We start from the raw sequence: 19,200 nt of genomic DNA on the forward strand, positions 1-19,200 counted from the left end.
GTGTAAAGAGAGACTTTCAATAAATGTAAATGAACACATGTGAATTAGATACAAGAGAACACACGCTGGCGGAGGCGGCACCGTTCCTCCATATCTTGAACACTAGTCACTCATAGAAAGTTTGACATCAATTGGAAACTATTTTCTCATAATAATCAAAGCCACTGTATACTGAAAGCCAGTGTTACAGTTGTTAGAGTGAGAGCTTTTCCTTTCCATGGCAAATGGTAAGCCTTTCTCTGCCTGATTTCCCTGGAACGCACCCCATCAATCGATTTACATCCAGATCCTCAATTATTGCTGGGTTAAGATTATCGTCATTATTAATATATTTATTGACAAAATTAACATACAATTTTGCCTAATCGGAGTAATTTGGTTATGTTTTATTGAAATGAAGATGCTGCTCATTTCACTACCACATATGACAGACGATCATAGGTCTAAATTGTTAATTTGAAAACATATATAATTCATAAGATTTCAACCTACTTAGATTATATAAATTTTTTGAACAGCTTTGAACAGTTAAATTTCAGTGCCCAGTCGATCCTCCCTGTGCCATATGACAATAACATAACTGGCAAACGACGAGTCACAATACCGTGGCTGAAGACACGACGACCAAACCACACAATTAACACAAGGGGAACACGCACAAGGGGACACAGGTGGAAACTGAGTGCCCAAATGAGCCACAGAGATATTAGAAAGAACTTTTTTAGTGTCAGAGTGGTTGACAAATGGAATGCATTAGGGGGTGATGTGGTGGAGGTTGACTCCATACACAGTTTCAAGTGTAGATATGACAGAGCCCGATAGGCTCAGGAATCTGTACACCTGTTGATTGACGGTTGAGAGGCGGGACCAAAGAGCCAGAGCTCAACCCCCGCAATCACAACTAGGTGAGTACACACCGGAAGATGAAGTGACGGTCGTCGGCTCTCCATCTTCTGGTGTGTGGTTTGGTCAACATAACTTGAATACGCACGGGAGAAAACCCTGGGCCAAGGCCTCGAGCTGGTGATGGGTGAGCTAGAGATACGAGGCACACAATTACCTCATCTCGCCGGCTGTGGTGTCTGACAGAGAGGACATCTTTGCCTGCATTCCCCCTTCAGTGCTGAACACCTCCTTCAGTTACTTTGGCTGAGGTATTGAGGGCCAGAAACGCCCACACTCCGTTCCTGCTCATATGCAGAGTACCTTCTGGGACCCCGAGGCACCTGCCACTCCTCTGAACTGAAATGTTTCTGACAGCCGTATATGTATTTTTTTACCGTCGTTAGCTGCGCTGTAATTTGTGGTATATACATAAAGATAACAGTCGTGAGTGATAACACAAGGAGTAGGGAAGACAGTCACGTTTTAATATATGTCTTGGTCATGGGTACCGCAGCGAATGGGGCCCAGGCAAAGCTTAATAATCTCTCTCTCTCTCTCTCTCTCTCTCTCTCTCTCTCTCTCTCTCTCTCTCTCTCTCTCTCTCTCTCTCTCTCTCTCTCTCTCTCTCTCTCTCTCTCTCTCTCTCTCTCTCTCTCTCTCTCTCTCTCTCTCTCTTTCTCTCTCTCTCTCTCTCTCTCTCTCTCTCTCTCTCTCTCTCTCTCTCTCTCTCTCTCTCTCTCTCTCTCTCTCTCTCTCTCTCTCTCTCTCTCTCTCTCTCTCTCTCTTCTCTCTCTCTCTCTCTCTCTCTCTCTCTCTCTCTCTCTCTCTCTCTCTCTCTCTCTCTCTCTCTCTCTCTCTCTCTCTCTCTCTCTCTCTCTCTCTCTCTCTCTCTCTCTCATGATTAGTAGTCTGGATCCGTTCCTGCTAGCCACAGAAGCAGCTCTCTCTATTATATTGATGGTGGCCATGTTGTTTTTATCATATTCCTGTCTGGATCTACTGTCGTTTGGTGGGGAGTTATATATGACTACTACTATGATTTTCTGTCCTCCAGTTGTTATGGTGCCTGATATGTAGTCACTGAAACCTTCACAGCTCTGATTAACCATCTCTTCGAAACTCCAACCTTTTCTTATCAGCAAAGCTACACCACCTCCTCCTCTCCCTTCTCTCTCTTTCCTCACTACACAGTAGTCCTGTGGAAGCACTGCATTTGTTATGGTTTTCGTTAGCTTTGTTTCTGTGAGTGCTATTATGTCTGGGTTTTCTTCCAGTGCCCATTCTCCGAGTTCACTTGTTTTATTTGTTATCCCATCTATGTTAGTGCACATTGTCTTGAAGCTCACTTTCTTCTGTTCATTTCCTTGTCCTCTTCTTGGTGAGCATTCTGCTGGTGAGGAAAGCTGTTCCCTGGCTTGAAGATCTGTGAGGTGGTGTGCAGGGTCTCGGAGGGTTTTGGGGTGGGGGGGTTCAAGGGAAGGGGGTGGGGGTTCAAGGGAAGGGGGGAACAGGTAGGGTATGGGGTAAGGAGATAGGGGGGACATGGAGGATACTGGGTGAGGGGGGAGGAGGGATAGGGAGGGTATGGAGTGAAGGGTGTGTGTGTGTGTGTGTGCGTGTGTTTGTTTGTTTTTGCGTGCACATGCGTGCACCTATTTGTACACAACAATTTTAATTTATTAGTTACCCAACGTGAAATAATTTTCACTTATGCAAATTTGTCCCACATTTCTGTAAAAGCATTAGAGGCTTCTGTAAACTCAGTCGCATAAATACGTCGTTAGACTTATTGGTTTTAAAGGCGAAAATACCACTAGACATTCCAGAAAGGCTCGCCTGAATACCATGAATATTCTTGACCCCATAAGTCATCTACCACTGGACGGATGCCATATATTCTAAGCATTTAATCAACCCTAAATCATTCCCACAGACGTATAGAGCGGTTAAGGATTTAACCCCACACAAGTGTGTGCCGAGTTTAGTCATACACACCAGCCAGGTGGCGCTCCAATCAGATCGGAGTCGTTCGCAGCCTGGCGGTGCGTGGGCCCATCAGAAGACTGTCTGTGCGTGGGTGTGGATCGCTTCATAGTTGTGGCTGTTAGCTACGAGATGCTTTAGCGCACGCAACCGAGAGGCAGTGAATGTTATTCATTACAACCCTTCTTGGTGAGGCTATACTTGAGCTCCTCCACAATCTGCAGTATACCATCACAGATAAACATACTCACGCGTGATAATCTCTCAAGGATATGACGGTTCCAGCATACACAACTCTGTGCAGGTGACGTGTTTAAGATTTTTGCGTAATTCATCGGTAACTGATTTGATGTAAATAATGTATAGTAAGCAGTTTATACGCTTCTACAATTATTGTGTGAACGTTGAAATAGGTGAACATTAATGTCAAAGCGGTGATATGACAAATGATATGAATCCCCCCCCCCCCCTTGAATAAGTGAAATTTTGATTGATTTTGTTAATATATTACATATGCATCCCATAACCATCCAATGAATGGTAATTGACCCCATTCCCATCCCATGAACGGTAGTAGACTCCATTCCAATCCCATGGACGGTAGTAGACCCCATTCCAATCCCATGGACGGTAGTAGACCCCATTCCAATCCCATGGACGGCAGTAGACCCCATTCCAATCCCATGGACGGTAGTAGACCCCATTCCAATCCCATGGACGGAAGTAGACCCCATTCCAATCCCATGGACGGAAGTAGACCCCATTCCAATCCCATGGACGGAAGTAGACCCCATTCCAATCCCATGGACGGTAGTAGACCCCATTCCAATCCCATGGACGGTAGTAGACCCCATTCCAATCCCATGGACGGGAGTAGACCCCATTCCAATCCCATGGACGGTAGTAGACCCCATTCCAATCCCATGGACGGTAGTAGACCCCATTCCAATCCCATGGACGGTAGTAGACCTCATTCCAATCCCATGGACGTTAGTAGATCCCATTCCAATCCCATGGGTGGTTGTAGATCCCATACGCATCCCGTGGGATGTACTGGACCCCACACTCATCCCGTGGACAGTATAGTAGACCCCATACCCATCCCCAAGCCTAAGCTAACCTAACCTAACCACTAAACCCTGCCTAACGTAACCTAACTCCCTAGTCCAGCCTAATATAACGATACATATATAGTTTTAAGATTTAGAAAACACACCATGTGTGGGAAGACTACATGAAGAGTCTTTAACTCATTCGTTGTCTCCCTCTGTTGCCCGCTGTGCAACCTGTTGCCCGCTGTGCAACCTGTTGCCACAATCGTCAGCTTTGAAATGGTTTTGCAAGTCTGGAGGTGATCTAACCTAGTCAGCCAACCTTACCAGTCACTGGTTGTTTTGGTGTCTTTAATTTGTCTTTAACATTGACTTTTGACTTTAAATTTCCGCCAGAATTTTAACATTGTGGTCGACTGGGTTAAAATTGTGGCGCATAAAGTGTGAGTAAAGGTTGTAAATTTATCGTTATTTATACTTATTCCACCAAAATACATATTCAATATCAATTTTGTGACCATAAATATTTCAAAGCTGCTGCGTTGTTCCTTATTTACATATGTTTTACCGAAGGTGTTTATATATATATATATATATATATATATATATATATATATATATATATATATATATATATATATATATATATATATATATATATATGTCGTACCTAGTAGCCAGAACGCACTTCTCAGCCTACTATGCAAGGCCCGATTTGCCTAATAAGCCAAGTTTTCATGAATTAATTGTTTTTCGGCTACCTAACCTACCTAACCTAACCTAACCTAACATTTTCGGCCACCTAACCTAACCTAACCTATTAAGATAGGTTAGGTTAGGTTAGGTAGGGTTGGTTAGGTTCGGTCATATATCTACGTTAATTTTAACTCCAATAAAAATAGATTGACCTCATACATAATGAAATGGGTAGCTTTATCATTTCATAAGAAAAAAATTAGAGAAAATATATTAATTCAGGAAAACTTGGCTTATTAGGCAAATCGGGCCTTGCATAGTAGGCTGAGAAGGGCGTTCTGGCTACTAGGTACGACATATATATATATATATATATATATATATATATATATATATATATATATATATATATATATATATATATATATATATATATATATATATATATATATATATAAGAAAATTATCAACACGAGTCATGCAATTTTACTGCTTATTGCATATCAGGTTGAAAAGTTACTTTTTAACATCGACAGTGTTTGCAACATATTTTCCTCACAGATAAGGGAGTTGTTGTTAGAGTCTAAGATTAATATAAGACACTATTTGTAGTTTGAGGCCATCAACTGCCTAAAATGTTTACGTTTCGTTCTTACCAAATATATAGTGTTTAAATGAATGTCTTGAGTAATTTTCACTGATGGTTTTATGTCATAAATATGAATAAGTATTTGTATATGTTAAGAAAGTACCGATACTTTCAAAGTATCAGTACTTTCTTTTTTATCAAAGTATTGTACACTAAAAATTATTAGTGAGTGGTCGTGGATGACCATATCATGGTCCACCTTTGCCAAAAGGTACTCACATAACTGTTCTTGCGCGGGGGTTGAGCTTCGGTTCTTTGGTCCCGCTTTTCAACCGTCACTCAACTGATGTACAGGGTGGGATATGCTCGGTGCTCACAGGGTGCTCACACGATATATGTTCGGTGCTCACACGAAGCATTGGAATCCTAGAGCCCCCAGGTGTTGTCCCAGTGGACCTGAAGAGTCTCGTCTCCTTCCTCAGGGTAGTGGTGGTGGTGGTGGTGTCCCTGGAGGCGATGACCTGTGCTCTTGACTTTACTCACACTGATCGCTACCAAATTTGGGCTTCTGATCTGGTATGTAATGAAAACAACATCACTCAGGTATGTCACAGGAACTACACGAGCACCAGCTCAAAACGTGGAATAACAAAGCCAAAAAAGTAGTACAGACGGACTGAGATTTTTATAATGTACCGTACTTGAACAGGATGTTCGGTGTCTAAGCGACCACCTCATCTGGAGGAACTTGTATAGATTTTACAACAAATATTGTAAAGGTAGTTTCGCCTGTGATTGCTTGATCAATAAAACTGCTCTTAGTGCGTATGTACGTCGTTTCTAGCACTTATTGCTCTCTTTAACTAAATTATCAACAACAATAACTTGCATCGGGATTCAATCCACAGAGTCCAACTGGTTTGATAAATAATTTCGACTCTCTGTGCCTATGTTAATATAATTTGCGAGTCAATCAAATAGTGAGCGCTTATGGTGTCGCTTGTCAGACATCATCAGCTAATGTCCTGATAATTTTTATCTCAGTTATCATAAAGTAGTAATAATCTTCTTGATCCAAAGCGCATTGCACAAGTATTTTTGAAGTCCAAGAGAAGAATTAATGCTGTCAAAAAAAAAAAATCATCCATTCTTTTTAAACCATCTAATAAACCACTTAAACATCTTTCTACAGCGACGTATGACAAACCTATCAACTGTTTTTTGACCAGACCACACACTAGAAGTTGAAGGGACGACGACGTTTCGGTCCGTCCTGGACCATTCTCAAGTCGACTTGAGAATGGTCCAGGACGGACCGAAACGTCGTCGTCCCTTCACCTTCTAGTGTGTGGTCTGGTCAAAAATACTTCAGCCACGTTATTGTGACTCATCGCCTGCCTATCAACTGTTTTGTTTTTGTATGTCGTGTTTTTTTCCCCACAACAGAAACCAGGATTTGTGATCAAGAAACACTTGAGGTCGGACCAACTGTGCTATTGCAAGGAGCCCTGGGAGCCCTACGTCACGCCCCCCGGAGGATACAACAGCACCAGCTTCACCACCACCACCACTAAGGTCATCTCATCTCGCACTGAGTCCAGCTTCTATTATGAATTCTTTAGCAAGTCCCAGAAGGCATTTAATCCTGTTTAAAATTAAATAACAGCGCATAAACACGTACACACACAACATAGACCATGACATAACACAAAGAACATATCAACACAAAGAACATATATCAACACAAAGAACATATATCAACACAAAGAACATATCAACACAAAGAACATATATCAACACAAAGAACATATATCAACATAAAGAACATATATCAACACAAAGAACATATCAACACAAAGAACATTACAACAAAGAACATGTCAACAAAGAGAACATGACAACACACAAAACATATAACAACTTGCTAACAATCTCAACTCTAGGCAACATCTATGGTAAATGTTAAAAAAAAATTGTAAATGGGCACCAGAAATACCTCGTTGTAAATGAGCTCCAGGAAAATGTCATATTAAGTGAAGCCCGGAAAACCTCTTTGTAAATGAGCTCCAGGAAAATGTCATATTAAGTGAAGCCCGGAAAACCTCTTTGTAAATGAGCTCCAGGAAAATGTCATATTAAGTGAAGCCCGGAAAACCTCTTTGTAAATGAGCACTAGACAACTGGTTTGATAAATAATTACGACTCTCTGTGCCTATGTTAATATAATTTGCGAGTCAATCAAGTAGTGAGCGCTTATGGTGTCGTTTGTCAGACATCATCAGCTAATGTCCTGATCATTTTTATCTCATTTATAATAATGTAGTAATAATCTTCTTGATCCATAAGGTATTGTAATGTAATTATTGAATTGTGATGTGAGAGAAGCATTAAATGGCAATTCTACGCTATTAAACCATACCTGAGGTGCTTAAACTGACTGATCGTCGCTTAATTAAACTTAAGAAAATGTTATAGTTACAGAAATAGTTTTTGATTGGCATAGATACGATCTAATCATCGATCACCTGTTTACAAGTTGCATTTGAGTGATTGATGAGTATCGTTCAAATGATAAAATTATTAAAACAAAAATGCCTCTTGATTTTCCTGAAGATATTCATCCCCCATCATGAATTTTGTCCAATAACTTTAGGTAAGACTGTGGACAGTCTTACCTAATCCAGAATTAGCTGCGAGTGGTCCTGTCAAGATCTGAGTTGCGTGATATTTCTCCCTAGTACATACCTAGTTTCATACCGTATTTGGTTGTATATCAGTGGAGTTTTTGGTCTAGTTTTTTGAAAGGACGGTATATATGGTATACCTCCGAGGGTTAGTAATCAGTTGGGCTTTATCTAGGGAAATAAATTTTGCCAAAATAGTTCCCCCCAAAAGTGCTATGCATGTGATCCACAGAATTTTGAGGGAGGAGAGGGGGGGTGGTATTTGTTACTGTAAGGTGTATTGGGCGGTGTGAGAGCGGCAGCGAAGTTCTGCTAACCTCTCGCTAACAAATCTGCAGATTTAGAAGTCTAACCGATTCAGAGGGTTGACTCCGTGGGCTTGGAGTTTTCCGATGCTACGACTGGTCTGTCGTGGAGGTGGCGCTCCTGGACGTGTTGAAAGTGGATCTGGCTTCCGTCTATGGTCTTGAGAAGGTCTCAGACCGGCGGGTGGTGATTAAGTTTACCTCTCCTGCTCCCTATCAGCGGGAGAGATTATTATTATTATTATTATTAATATTATTATTATTATAATTATTATTATTATTATTATTATTATTATTATTATTATTATTATTATTATTATTATTATTATTATTATTATTATTATTATTATTATTATTATGATTATTATTATTTTTATATTACTGTGGGGGGTTTTAACACGTGGCTTGTGTATGGTGTCTTGACATAGACAAGAATTAAGACATAAGCCTAGATACAAGTTGAGACTTCCGCAAGTCCAGAATACTGGACAAAACATGTGTTAGCGTCGTAATGGAGATTTTGGTATTTTGTGGGAATTTCTCACGAAATATCATTATTATCTTTATTTTATTAAGATCTGTATAAAAGCTCCCATCTTTATTATCTCAAGTTTAGGTTTCACCAATTTGTTTTATATTTGTTACAGCAATTTGTTACTAAATTAGGTTAAATGAAACTATACATTTTATGTCATAAATATTCATTATTTTACATCATATAAAACAGTGAAATGTGTCTATAAAAGGTACAATATATCAGATACGTCTTGAGAGAGCATCTCGGGCCGGCATGACTAGTTTAACACTTAGGAAACTAAAGAGTATTGTGAAGCACAGAACGGCCAGAGAGGGAAGTACGTCTATGACAAGATTGACTCAAGGATTCGAACGGGTATCTTTAATGACACCCGTTCCTTTTCGTTCATGTTACCTCTGATATTATCGAGATCGGACACATGTCATGTTGGGTGAGATTCTGATATTACCGAGAGTGTACTCAGATCACGTGTTTAGATTCAAATTCTCAAATTCAAAATACAATGTAATTCAAGAAAATGCCTATTTACCAAATCGCCAAACCCAGGGCAGAACAATATCGCTTGGCAATTTGTCAAACAGTTGAAAAAAGATATATCTGTGGAATAAATGTTTACATTTCAAACTTATTAACAGAAAGGCAAGTCCTTCTCTTGACACAAGAGTTTGGACTTGAACCTAGAGTAAGTTCTACACGAGAGCTTTACTGACCAACTCGTGTTTGCAACACAATCTGGGCACCGAGTCGTTCCGAACAACAGATCTACCTTGTCATCTCAAACAATGAAATCTGGGCTAACTTGACAAATGTTCTCACTAAAATTATCTCAAATATGTTATGCAAACACTGCATAATTAACACAACACTCAGGCTATTGTTCGTCTCCTTACATCACATTAAGTTGGATGTGTTTTGAGTGACAGTTGTTTTTGCAGATATTAGCAGACAACAGAAGAGAAGAAATAATATTTCATCCATTTCAACACGTGCATCTGTACAAACCTGAGCACGCGGCACGCTCGTAAACACCTGTACAAGCCTGAGCATGTGCCACCTATTCAAGCCTGAGCTAGTACGACCTGTACAAGCCTGAGCATGTGCCACCTATTCAAGCCTGAGCTAGTACGACCTGTACAAGCCTGAGCTATTACCACCTGGGCCTCATAGCCTTTGTATTAGCTTCACGAAACTGCGCATTGTGTCGTTTGCACCAAAAAAATAATTTATGTACAAGAAATCACAGATAAATATATACACAGATTCGTTATGGTCGACTTCAATTAAACAAAAACTTTTTTTCTGAATTCAAGTGGTTGTAGAGTATTTTTTCGTTCGCTCAGACAACTGCAGCGAACGAAACTGCAGCAGGCCAGCTTCAACAATTGAAGCAGGCCAGCTTCAACAATTGAAGCAGGCCAGCTTCAACAATTGAAGCAGGCCAGCTTCAACAACTGCCGCAGGCCAGCTTCAACGACTGCAGCAGGCCAGCTTCAACGACTGCAGCAGGCCAGCTTCAACAACTGCAGCAGGCCAGCTTCAACAACTGCAGCAGGCCAGCTTCAACGACTGCAGCAGGCCAGCTTCAACAACTGCAGCAGGCCAGCTTCAACAACTGCAGCAGGCCAGCTTCAACAACTGCAGCAGGCCAGCTTCAACAACTGCAGCAGGCCAGCTTCAACAACTGCAGCAGGCCAGCTTCAACAACTGCAGCAGGCCAGCTTCAACAACTGCAGCAGGCCAGCTTCAACAACTGCAGCAGGCCAGCTTCAACAACTGCAGCAGGCCAGCTTCAGCAACTCAACCAAACCAACTTTAAGAGTTATATCTCGAGATACTGTTCCGGAAGCTCTAAATGACTCACAAGTTGATTTCACAAATGATCAGTGTAATTTTCAATTCCAGTTGATAGCTGAAGAGGTCCAGTTGAATGATGAACTGCCGCTCGCGTTAACACCTCCGGCGTGCCGGAGTGATGTTGAGCACCTCATGGTGTGGTCTACTCACATCATAACTCTGATGTGACGCCATGCTGCTTCAAGAAAATTTCAATCTTTCTATTAGCGTGGGACTCTTTGATCGCGACTTTTCCTCGTCTGGTCGAAGCGTTGTACTTAATTTGGCTCTTGCATCTAAGAGTCGTTTTGAAACTCTCTTTACAAATGAATACGCAATCTTGTCTGCCGTTCTGAAGTGCAGCGCACGAAGGGATTTGTACCCTGGAAAAAAGGTAATATATAATTAATATTTGACATTACTTAGTGCATGTTTAGGGCATGCTAAATGCATATTATGTGCGTGTTATGTACATATTAAGAAAAAGTTTATTCATGATCGACAAAATGCATTTATCCATTTATTTAGACTACCTTGGCTAGTTCCTGTCTATGTTTTGATCTTTCTTCGGCTTGGAAAGCATTGTAGTAAGTTATAATTCAGTTTCTTCAAGTTGACCAGAGTTTTGCAACAAGAAATTAAATAGTTTTCCTGTGACGCTGATTAAAGTTTTTCAACTACTTATACAACTGATCTTCTGCACATAAAAGTACTCTACTACTCTACTACTGGTTTAATTCTCCTTCAAATTTCCGTATTCTAGGAGGGGTACCCGGTGTTGCTCGGGCCTGCCTGTCTGTCTCCCGTTTCTCTTTGTCTCTATCTCTGTCTACCTATCTTTATCACTATCTGTCTCAATCTCTACTTGTTTTTATATCTATCTAGCTATCAAGCTCCTCGTCCTCCCACCCTCACCACACCTGCGACACCCACTTAAGAAGCATTAAAACAAATGTACGAGTTTCAAATGTTTTGATTTTCCTTTCTTTTCCTTTTTTCTTTCATCTTTCAGTAACAACATTATGTTAGTCACCATATTTCGTCACCTTATTCCTTGAAAGTGGCCTTTGGGTATTTATAATGGCTAACATTTCTTAAAGCATTTAATTTAGGTTGGTAGAGGTAGACCTATGTCCGTCACCTACCCGAGAGCATTCCTCGTGCAAAAATGAGTGAAACTAGCCCTTAGCGTCTGGCCTCCAATGTTAAACAATCATTTTCTCTTATAAGTACAGAAGATATATATATTTTTACAAATACTATGTTACAACATTAAATTTAAGTTTTAACGGTTCAAAGTTTAAAGTCGTGAATATAAAAAAAATAAAACATCCTGACACCAGCAAAATTTCGCAACGGTCGATATATCAGTAGACACCTGGGCCAAGATTCCTCAAACATTTACACTTCCACTTACAAAACCTGTGCATCTGTCAACAATCATGGCGGCGTTGTTTAAATTTATTAAAAGAACTAACAAGCATTGAAACTTCACAATCCCAGCATATTATTGGAATAAACAACCTTGAAGCTATTCGCAGCTCACAAACTGTTTATAAAACGTAAACAAAGCCGGTATGCTTAAGTAATGATGCTGAGGCTTCTCAAGCTGATGTGTATAGATGCTTGACGCTTCCTGGCCTAGAGCAGGACATAAAATGATTACATGAGGCATTTCAGCGCTTCAAGTACAAGCCAAACACACACACACACACATATGCAGTATCATGACACATCAGGTATGAGTACATGAACATCACGGACCAGCTATAGCCTACCTATGTCGAGTCCCGGGGTGGTCATCTTGAAGTAAGTGTTGGAGACTGTATGGACTTGAGAGGAGTCAACACAGGGGAGGTTGGCCAGAGGGACCAAGGCTTCCCCTATGAAGGTGTTGGAGCGACCTAGGTTGTAATCTTTGAGTGTAAACAATATGAACCCTGCGCGGACACCGTCATCGTTCTTACTCATATCACTGGAAAGAAAGAAAAAGGGATTTTAGCCTATACTGGCTTAAGTACAGGTTCATAAAACAATTATTTAAAGTAGTTTTTGGTGTTGGGATTAAGGATTATGTCAATTGCAGGAGACTTATTAAGTTCGTATCTCTAGTTTGCTGACCTATCAACAAGTATACTTTAATCCTGAACACAGTCCAAGACTAAAGTAAATTCAGTATTATATATATATATATATATATATATATATATATATATATATATATATATATATATATATATATATATATATATATATATGATCACAGCCCTTGTGGATTTATTCCTTTGATATATCATGCTATTGTGATTTCTGTGTGTAATCTTATTGCTTAATATATATATGCTATCTTAGGCGTAATATAGCACATGTATGTAATATATCAGAAATGTTTAAGGATGAATTTTTGTATATTTTGTCATGCCCTCTGCAAAATTAGTAGTAAAAAAGTGGACATGGTTGGCTGCAACAGTGCAGTTTTGTACGTTCTACCAAACAATTGTTGTTAAGTAATATCAGTTTAGGAGAATGGGCTGCGAGGAAAAGGCAAATCCTGAATTGTCGCTGCGAAAACACTCACAACTCAAAGGTTTCCTCGTATACGGCTGGGTCTTGCTTGCGCTGTATCTTGGTCTTGTATATGGAGGCAGCCGGGAACCATTCCTGGGGCACCAGCTGCACTTTAACGTACGAGTCCACAGGCTGGTTGTGGAACCCAGCCTGGCCCCCGCCGCGAGAGCTCACACTACCAGCGTCGCTCTCAACCACGATGTCCCGAGCCATGATCACCTCAACGATCAGCTTCCCGGGACGAGTGAAAAGCATCTATAAGAGAGAGAGAGAAAGAAAAACTATCATTCACGCACACACAGCGCCCTCTCCTGTGCCAGGTAAGTCCACTACGGGCTCACCATAGCCCGTGCTACTTGGAACTTGTTCCGAGTAGCTGAATCTATAACAACAACAACAACTATCATTTATATGCCCGTACCACCTCTTGGGTGGCTTAATTATAATCTTCATCAATAAATCACCTCTATTATAAAACACATTCGATATATAAATATGAAAGTGTCAGACCACGGAGGAAGAATTGAAACAGGAATTTTCTTAAGTACTTTCGTATTTAATAATACATCTTCAGAAGGGCGACGCTTCCTACCCTTCTGAAGATGTATTATTAAATACGAAATTACTTAGAGAAATTCATGTTTCAATTCTTCCTCCGTGGTCTGACACTGTCACATTTTTCATCACGTGTTAACTTTCGTGATTTACACACATATATAAATATATATATTTACAAAATCTGGTTCCATTAAAATCACTAGCATGTATTCAACACCGTTTACGAAAATAAGATTTCCACTACACATGATTCTCGTTTTAAAACGAGGCTTCGTAGCTAGTGCAAGCTTACCTTCGCAACAAGCTGGGCTTTAGATGGAAGAATGTCCTCAACCTGTTCGTCATAACGCTCCTGGTAATATTTTGAGATTAGCGCCTCTGTGGACATTCTCAGACATTCCAGCAGCTCAATGAGAGAAGTGTATTCTGAGAAAGAGAATTTTTTTATCACATACAATATGAATGTTAATTTGTTACGGTTATCTCAGAAAAGTTAAAGTACTTGGATAGTAAATATATTTCAATTTTAAGAGAGAGAGAGAGAGAGAGAGAGAGAGAGAGAGAGAGAGAGAGAGAGAGAGAGAGAGAGAGAGAGAGAGAGAGAGAGAGAGAGAGAGAGAGAGAGAGAGAGAGAGAGAGAGAGAAAGAGAGAGAGAGAGAGAGAGAGGGGGGGGGGGCAGGAGGGAAGGAATTATCAGAGGAAAGCGCCAAGCCACTTCGACTATATAGCACCAGAGAGAGAGAGAGGGAAAATGTACTCGTTTGATTACTTATTAAATTAAAGATAAAGCGCTCACCAGGAGTCTGAGCTGTGACTTCGTCTAGACCGACTCCATCGTTTGGTGTGAAGAAGTTCAGCGTCGCTTGTACGATGCTGTGTACACCACCAAAGTAATTAGCTCTTCTTCTCTGAAAAAGACGATAACTTTATAAATCTTCATCTGTAACTTGGAATAAAATATTAAGAAACAGCAACAATATACGGATCACGTCCATGACACAAACCACATACAGGGTGTTCACATGCACCTCAACAGCTTCGAATCATAAAACTGCGCATTTGAGGTGATGCTGCATGACAGACTAGAGTATAGGTTGGAGAAGCATGCATAAGTTGCAGGGAACGTGCTCCAGTATATAAGTGTGTATTGAAGCACCAGAGGACAGCGAGTCACTGTGAGAAGTGAGACCTCAGAGTGGCGAGATGTCACGAGCGGTCTCATGGGGCTCCTTACTTCTTCCTGATATATGCAAATGATCTTCAAGGGGGTGAATAGAATCCTTCTTCTAGCCCTTGTTTATGACGGAAAAGTTATAGGGAGGATTAAAATGAAGTAGGGGAGTAAGAGACTACAAAATGACCTGGACAAACTGAATGAATAGTTCAACAAATGACTACTGGAGTTTAACTTCCATCGCTGGAAGACAGACAAGTTAACGGAGGTATGAATACTACTTTCAAAATTCTCAGTGGAATTAATAGGACAGATACGGTAGACTATTTAGCAGGAGTGGTACACGAATAAGAAGGTACAAGTGAAAACTGAGAACATAAATGAGCCAGAAAACAAGATATTATACACAATTTTGTTAATGTCAAAGTTATGAACAATTGGAAAGTATTAAGAAGTGAGGTGGTGGAAGGAGACTCTATACAGTTTCAAATCTAGTTCAAGATATGATGGAAACTACAATAGGCTCAGGAACCTATATACTACATAATTGAAAGTAAAGAGGCGGCACCAAGGAGCCGAAGCTCAACACTGGCGAGCAAAATTAGGCGAGTACAATCTGCTGTGATTCGAAACAGCATGTGAACACTCTGAAAAGCTTCTGAATGAATGGACAGTCTTATAAAAATCTTACCTCAGTATTTCGCCTAACAATGGAATTGAAGATGTCAATAATGACTTCCCACACACGCCACAAGAACCTGTGGAAGTTAGAGGTGTGGAGGTGTTTACGCAGGAGTTCCATGGCTGGGTTAAGAACTTCCCCTAAGAACAAGAACTCATCTTGGGCTTCACAGGCGTCATTCGCTGCCTTCTCAAGTGTCGGTCTCATCTGTTGGAGGAAAGAATGTTATGAGCATCTAGTACAGGAAGGGTGACTATCAAAGTGCTAATATAACTAGTGTGGTTATAAGTCGTCCAAGAGTTGGGTTATGAGGACGGACTAAGAGGGAGGGAACTGTCAGGGGAAAGCGCCAAGCCATTACGACTATATAGCACTGGGAAGGGATCATGATAAGGATTTGGATTGGTACGAGGCGGGGGAAAGGAATAAGGGTTAGGATATGATGATAGGTTAAGTACCTGAACACAATGACTGGCTAAAAGAACGGTGCCCAACCACTTGCGACACCTCTAAATGAATGGTATTAAAAAAACTCTGCTGTTGTTGCTGTGATTTAAGAGTATTTTAAATGTTTGATAATTTTTACTGAAATTTACGGATACAATTATATATAGTAGGCTGAAGTGCTTAACACGGCTAAATTAGCCGAGCGCGATGAACGAAAATTTCGGAACAGCCTATTTCACTCTCAAACACACTGAGCGAAAAAAATAGAGGCCACAATATATTTCTAGAATCGTTGCACAATGTGACATGCTGATTTTCTTTTCCATCAGATGAAAATTTTCGACAACTGAACCTAACAATCACTCATACTTAAGACAAATTAAAACTTCCAATTAAAGTGTCGCCAAGCTCACGTTAATTACTTACCTTGTCTATCACAGTTTCAATAAACTCGTTGACTTTGGCTTCCATATTCTCTGCGGCGCTGAATATCAGCCTCTCAACGGTAGCCTCCAGTTGGGCAGCGGCTCCGTTACCACTCCCTGAGCTCCTAATCTCCTCCAGCTGAGCATCGAACCCGAAGTGTCCTGGGAGTCCCGTGAGCTCCTGTCGCACTCTCTCGATGTTGTTGAGCCCCACACAAATCTGGGCGATGAGTGACGTTTGTGTTACAATAGAGTATAAAGGAAACCATATTAACTGTTCAGCAACAAGCGAGCCAGCGTTCAGTAAAAGCTTGCTTTGCTACGGTGTTCTATAATTGTTTAAGATACATTAAATTAAAAAAATCAATGGCAGCTATTTCGAACACTTCAGAAATGTTATGATCCTCAACACATATTGAAAGGTTAAGGAGCTGTTGATGAAGACACAAGAGTGACATTGTACCTGACTGGTGAAGAAGACGCGACTGGAATTATCTTGTCTGAAGAGCATGGTGTCAACTTTATTCCTGAGGAGGTCTGAGTAGGTGGTCCCGCAGGAGCAGATGTCTTCCAAGATCTTGGCCAGTAACACGGCGCTGTTCTCTGGGTCGGGCCAGGCCAGCTTCAACCACCAGATTTTTACCTGGGTAATGAAAATGTTAGAAAAATTACCTCTGCCATATTTTTCACTTTTAAGGGGGTGGGGAAGGTAGGGATGGATGTTGAGCGAGGCCGCTTACAAAGATTGCCATAAAACCTCAATATGGAACATGTAATCGTTGCAACTCACATCGTGGAATATTCCAATGGTATCAGTTGCAGAGGAGCTGAAGTTACAGAATGCATCGACGGGCTCGAAGCAATCTAGGTCGACGGCTTTTCTGATCATATCCTGAGCGCGAGAGATGGCCAGCTCCAGCCACCTCATCACCCCGCGGGAGAACCACCGGTGGTACTCACGCACCCCGGACTCACTACGAGCCTCAGCTGGAAGTGACTCGCCCAACCTGTGAGTAAGGAAAGCGAGACAAAAAATAACATTACACTTTCTTAAGGGAAACGAACGAGCCTAATCAATATATACACATCAGCTGACAGCAATGTTAACTGCAATAGATAAAATATTTACACATGTGGAGTATACCATAAAATGAAGATCATTCATTTATCAAAGAACACGCGTATGTTAGATCTTAATAATAGGCTTCACCTATCAACAAGTATTGCTATCAGCATCTGTCAGTCTAGAGCGATCCCACATCTATTATTTCACACAATTCCTGTCTACGGTAGATAGATATCATCGTCATACTGACGCAATTTACCAATATACGAGATGGAGAAGTAGCCAATAGAAAAGGACGCCCATGTGTGCCTGTGTGAGAAAACTGAATCAATTCTAAATACATCAGAATGCCTAACTCACGTGTGTAGGTGGCTAAGATTCCTGTACAGCTGCCACAGGGACGTGCCCACCTCCAGGGCGTATTGGGCGTCATCAGCGTCTTCCCTCTGCTCGTTGAATAAGGGCATACGGTTGTAGATGTTCATGACTAAAGGCCGCACGCAGGGATTGACCTTCTTGCTCACCACAAGGTAGGTTGTCTGCATGTATGGGATGTTCATCTCCCTAGTGAGACACCCGTGTTAGTTTTCACATTTAAATGAATAAATAATAAACTAATCTGCATATAATATAGGCCTTCAAAACATTATGATATATCTATATATCTATTATATATATATATATATATATATATATATATATATATATATATATATATATATATATATATATATATATATATATATATATATATATATATATATATATATATATATATGCATCCTTATTCTGTCTCCCACTTCCAAGGGAGATATAAATGAGTATAATGAAAGGTTATATATACATATTTAATAATATAATATCAATATTCCATAAAAAGACACAAATGACACAATAAAGAAGAAATGAAACAGTTGTCTCACTTTAAGAAAATGCTATTGTAGAATTTGTCAGCGTAGGTGAGGAAGGTGTTGGACTCATCGACGATGTTGATGACTCTTGAGATCTGCTCATCAGCTGTTCTAACTCCTCTCAGCTGTTCCTCGATCATCGCTGTCCACCTGTCACCACCCACATGTAACACATCAGTATGAAGCTATGTTGTGTCACGTGATAGAGGGATCTATAGGCTCCATGAACTTTCTTTACTGAAGTTTATTTAGTAGTTATAGAAAAAAAAAACATTCTATGCAAAGCGAGGCCTTAAAAAACTCTTAAAATAATGCAACTTTTGAATAATGCATTTTTTTGTATTTTATAATGGATTCTTATACATTAAAAAGAAGTTTGTATCAAGTTAAAACATTATTGGAAACGCAATGGTACTAATTTAAAGTTGACAAAATGAATGTGCAAAGTAAATTTAATATTGTCTTAAAAGGTTTGACAAATATAAAACTGGTAATTAATATTTTCTACACATACTAGCAGCTTACACACACACACACACACATTAAGAGAGCGTCAGTGCAGTGTGAGGCCAGATCACGTCGACTCACCAGTTCTTAGTATGCACAGCTAGGCTTGATGTGACAGTCTCGTGTAGGTAGGGAAGGCCTTCTTCAGCCAGTAGTACTTGGGTTTCATTGTGGTTCTGCATACTGTACAGGACCCTGAAAACATTGTCAGCACGTTAAATCCACATCAGGGTATAGACTTTTTGTAAGTTGGCTAGTTCGATATAGGGTTTAAGACCTATAAAAGTAGGGAGTAT

General features: G+C 40.3%; 1 protein-coding gene and 1 long non-coding RNA gene across 2 annotated transcripts in view; one reads left to right on the plus strand and one right to left on the minus strand.

The window, feature by feature from the left end:
* The first annotated feature begins 2,870 nt into the window (after positions 1–2,870).
* Positions 2,871–7,797, plus strand: LOC138369732 (uncharacterized). Its single transcript, XR_011229905.1, has 3 exons — positions 2,871–3,172; positions 5,688–5,781; positions 6,652–7,797. It is a non-coding gene; the product is annotated as an uncharacterized lncRNA (long non-coding RNA).
* Positions 7,798–8,878: 1,081 nt separating this feature from the next.
* Positions 8,879–19,200, minus strand: part of LOC123764950 (uncharacterized) — a 142,682-nt gene continuing 132,360 nt past the window's right edge. The window contains 12 exon segments of the mRNA XM_045753187.2: positions 8,879–10,948; positions 12,344–12,540; positions 13,144–13,388; positions 13,984–14,117; positions 14,489–14,600; positions 15,558–15,755; positions 16,422–16,640; positions 16,884–17,063; positions 17,211–17,427; positions 17,847–18,050; positions 18,410–18,547; positions 18,986–19,099. Coding sequence (XP_045609143.1) covers positions 10,767–10,948; positions 12,344–12,540; positions 13,144–13,388; positions 13,984–14,117; positions 14,489–14,600; positions 15,558–15,755; positions 16,422–16,640; positions 16,884–17,063; positions 17,211–17,427; positions 17,847–18,050; positions 18,410–18,547; positions 18,986–19,099 — 2,140 coding nt within the window. The 3' untranslated portion in view covers positions 8,879–10,766.

This window comes from Procambarus clarkii, chromosome 29 (assembly GCF_040958095.1).
Source record: "Procambarus clarkii isolate CNS0578487 chromosome 29, FALCON_Pclarkii_2.0, whole genome shotgun sequence".
Lineage (NCBI taxonomy): Eukaryota > Metazoa > Arthropoda > Malacostraca > Decapoda > Cambaridae > Procambarus > Procambarus clarkii.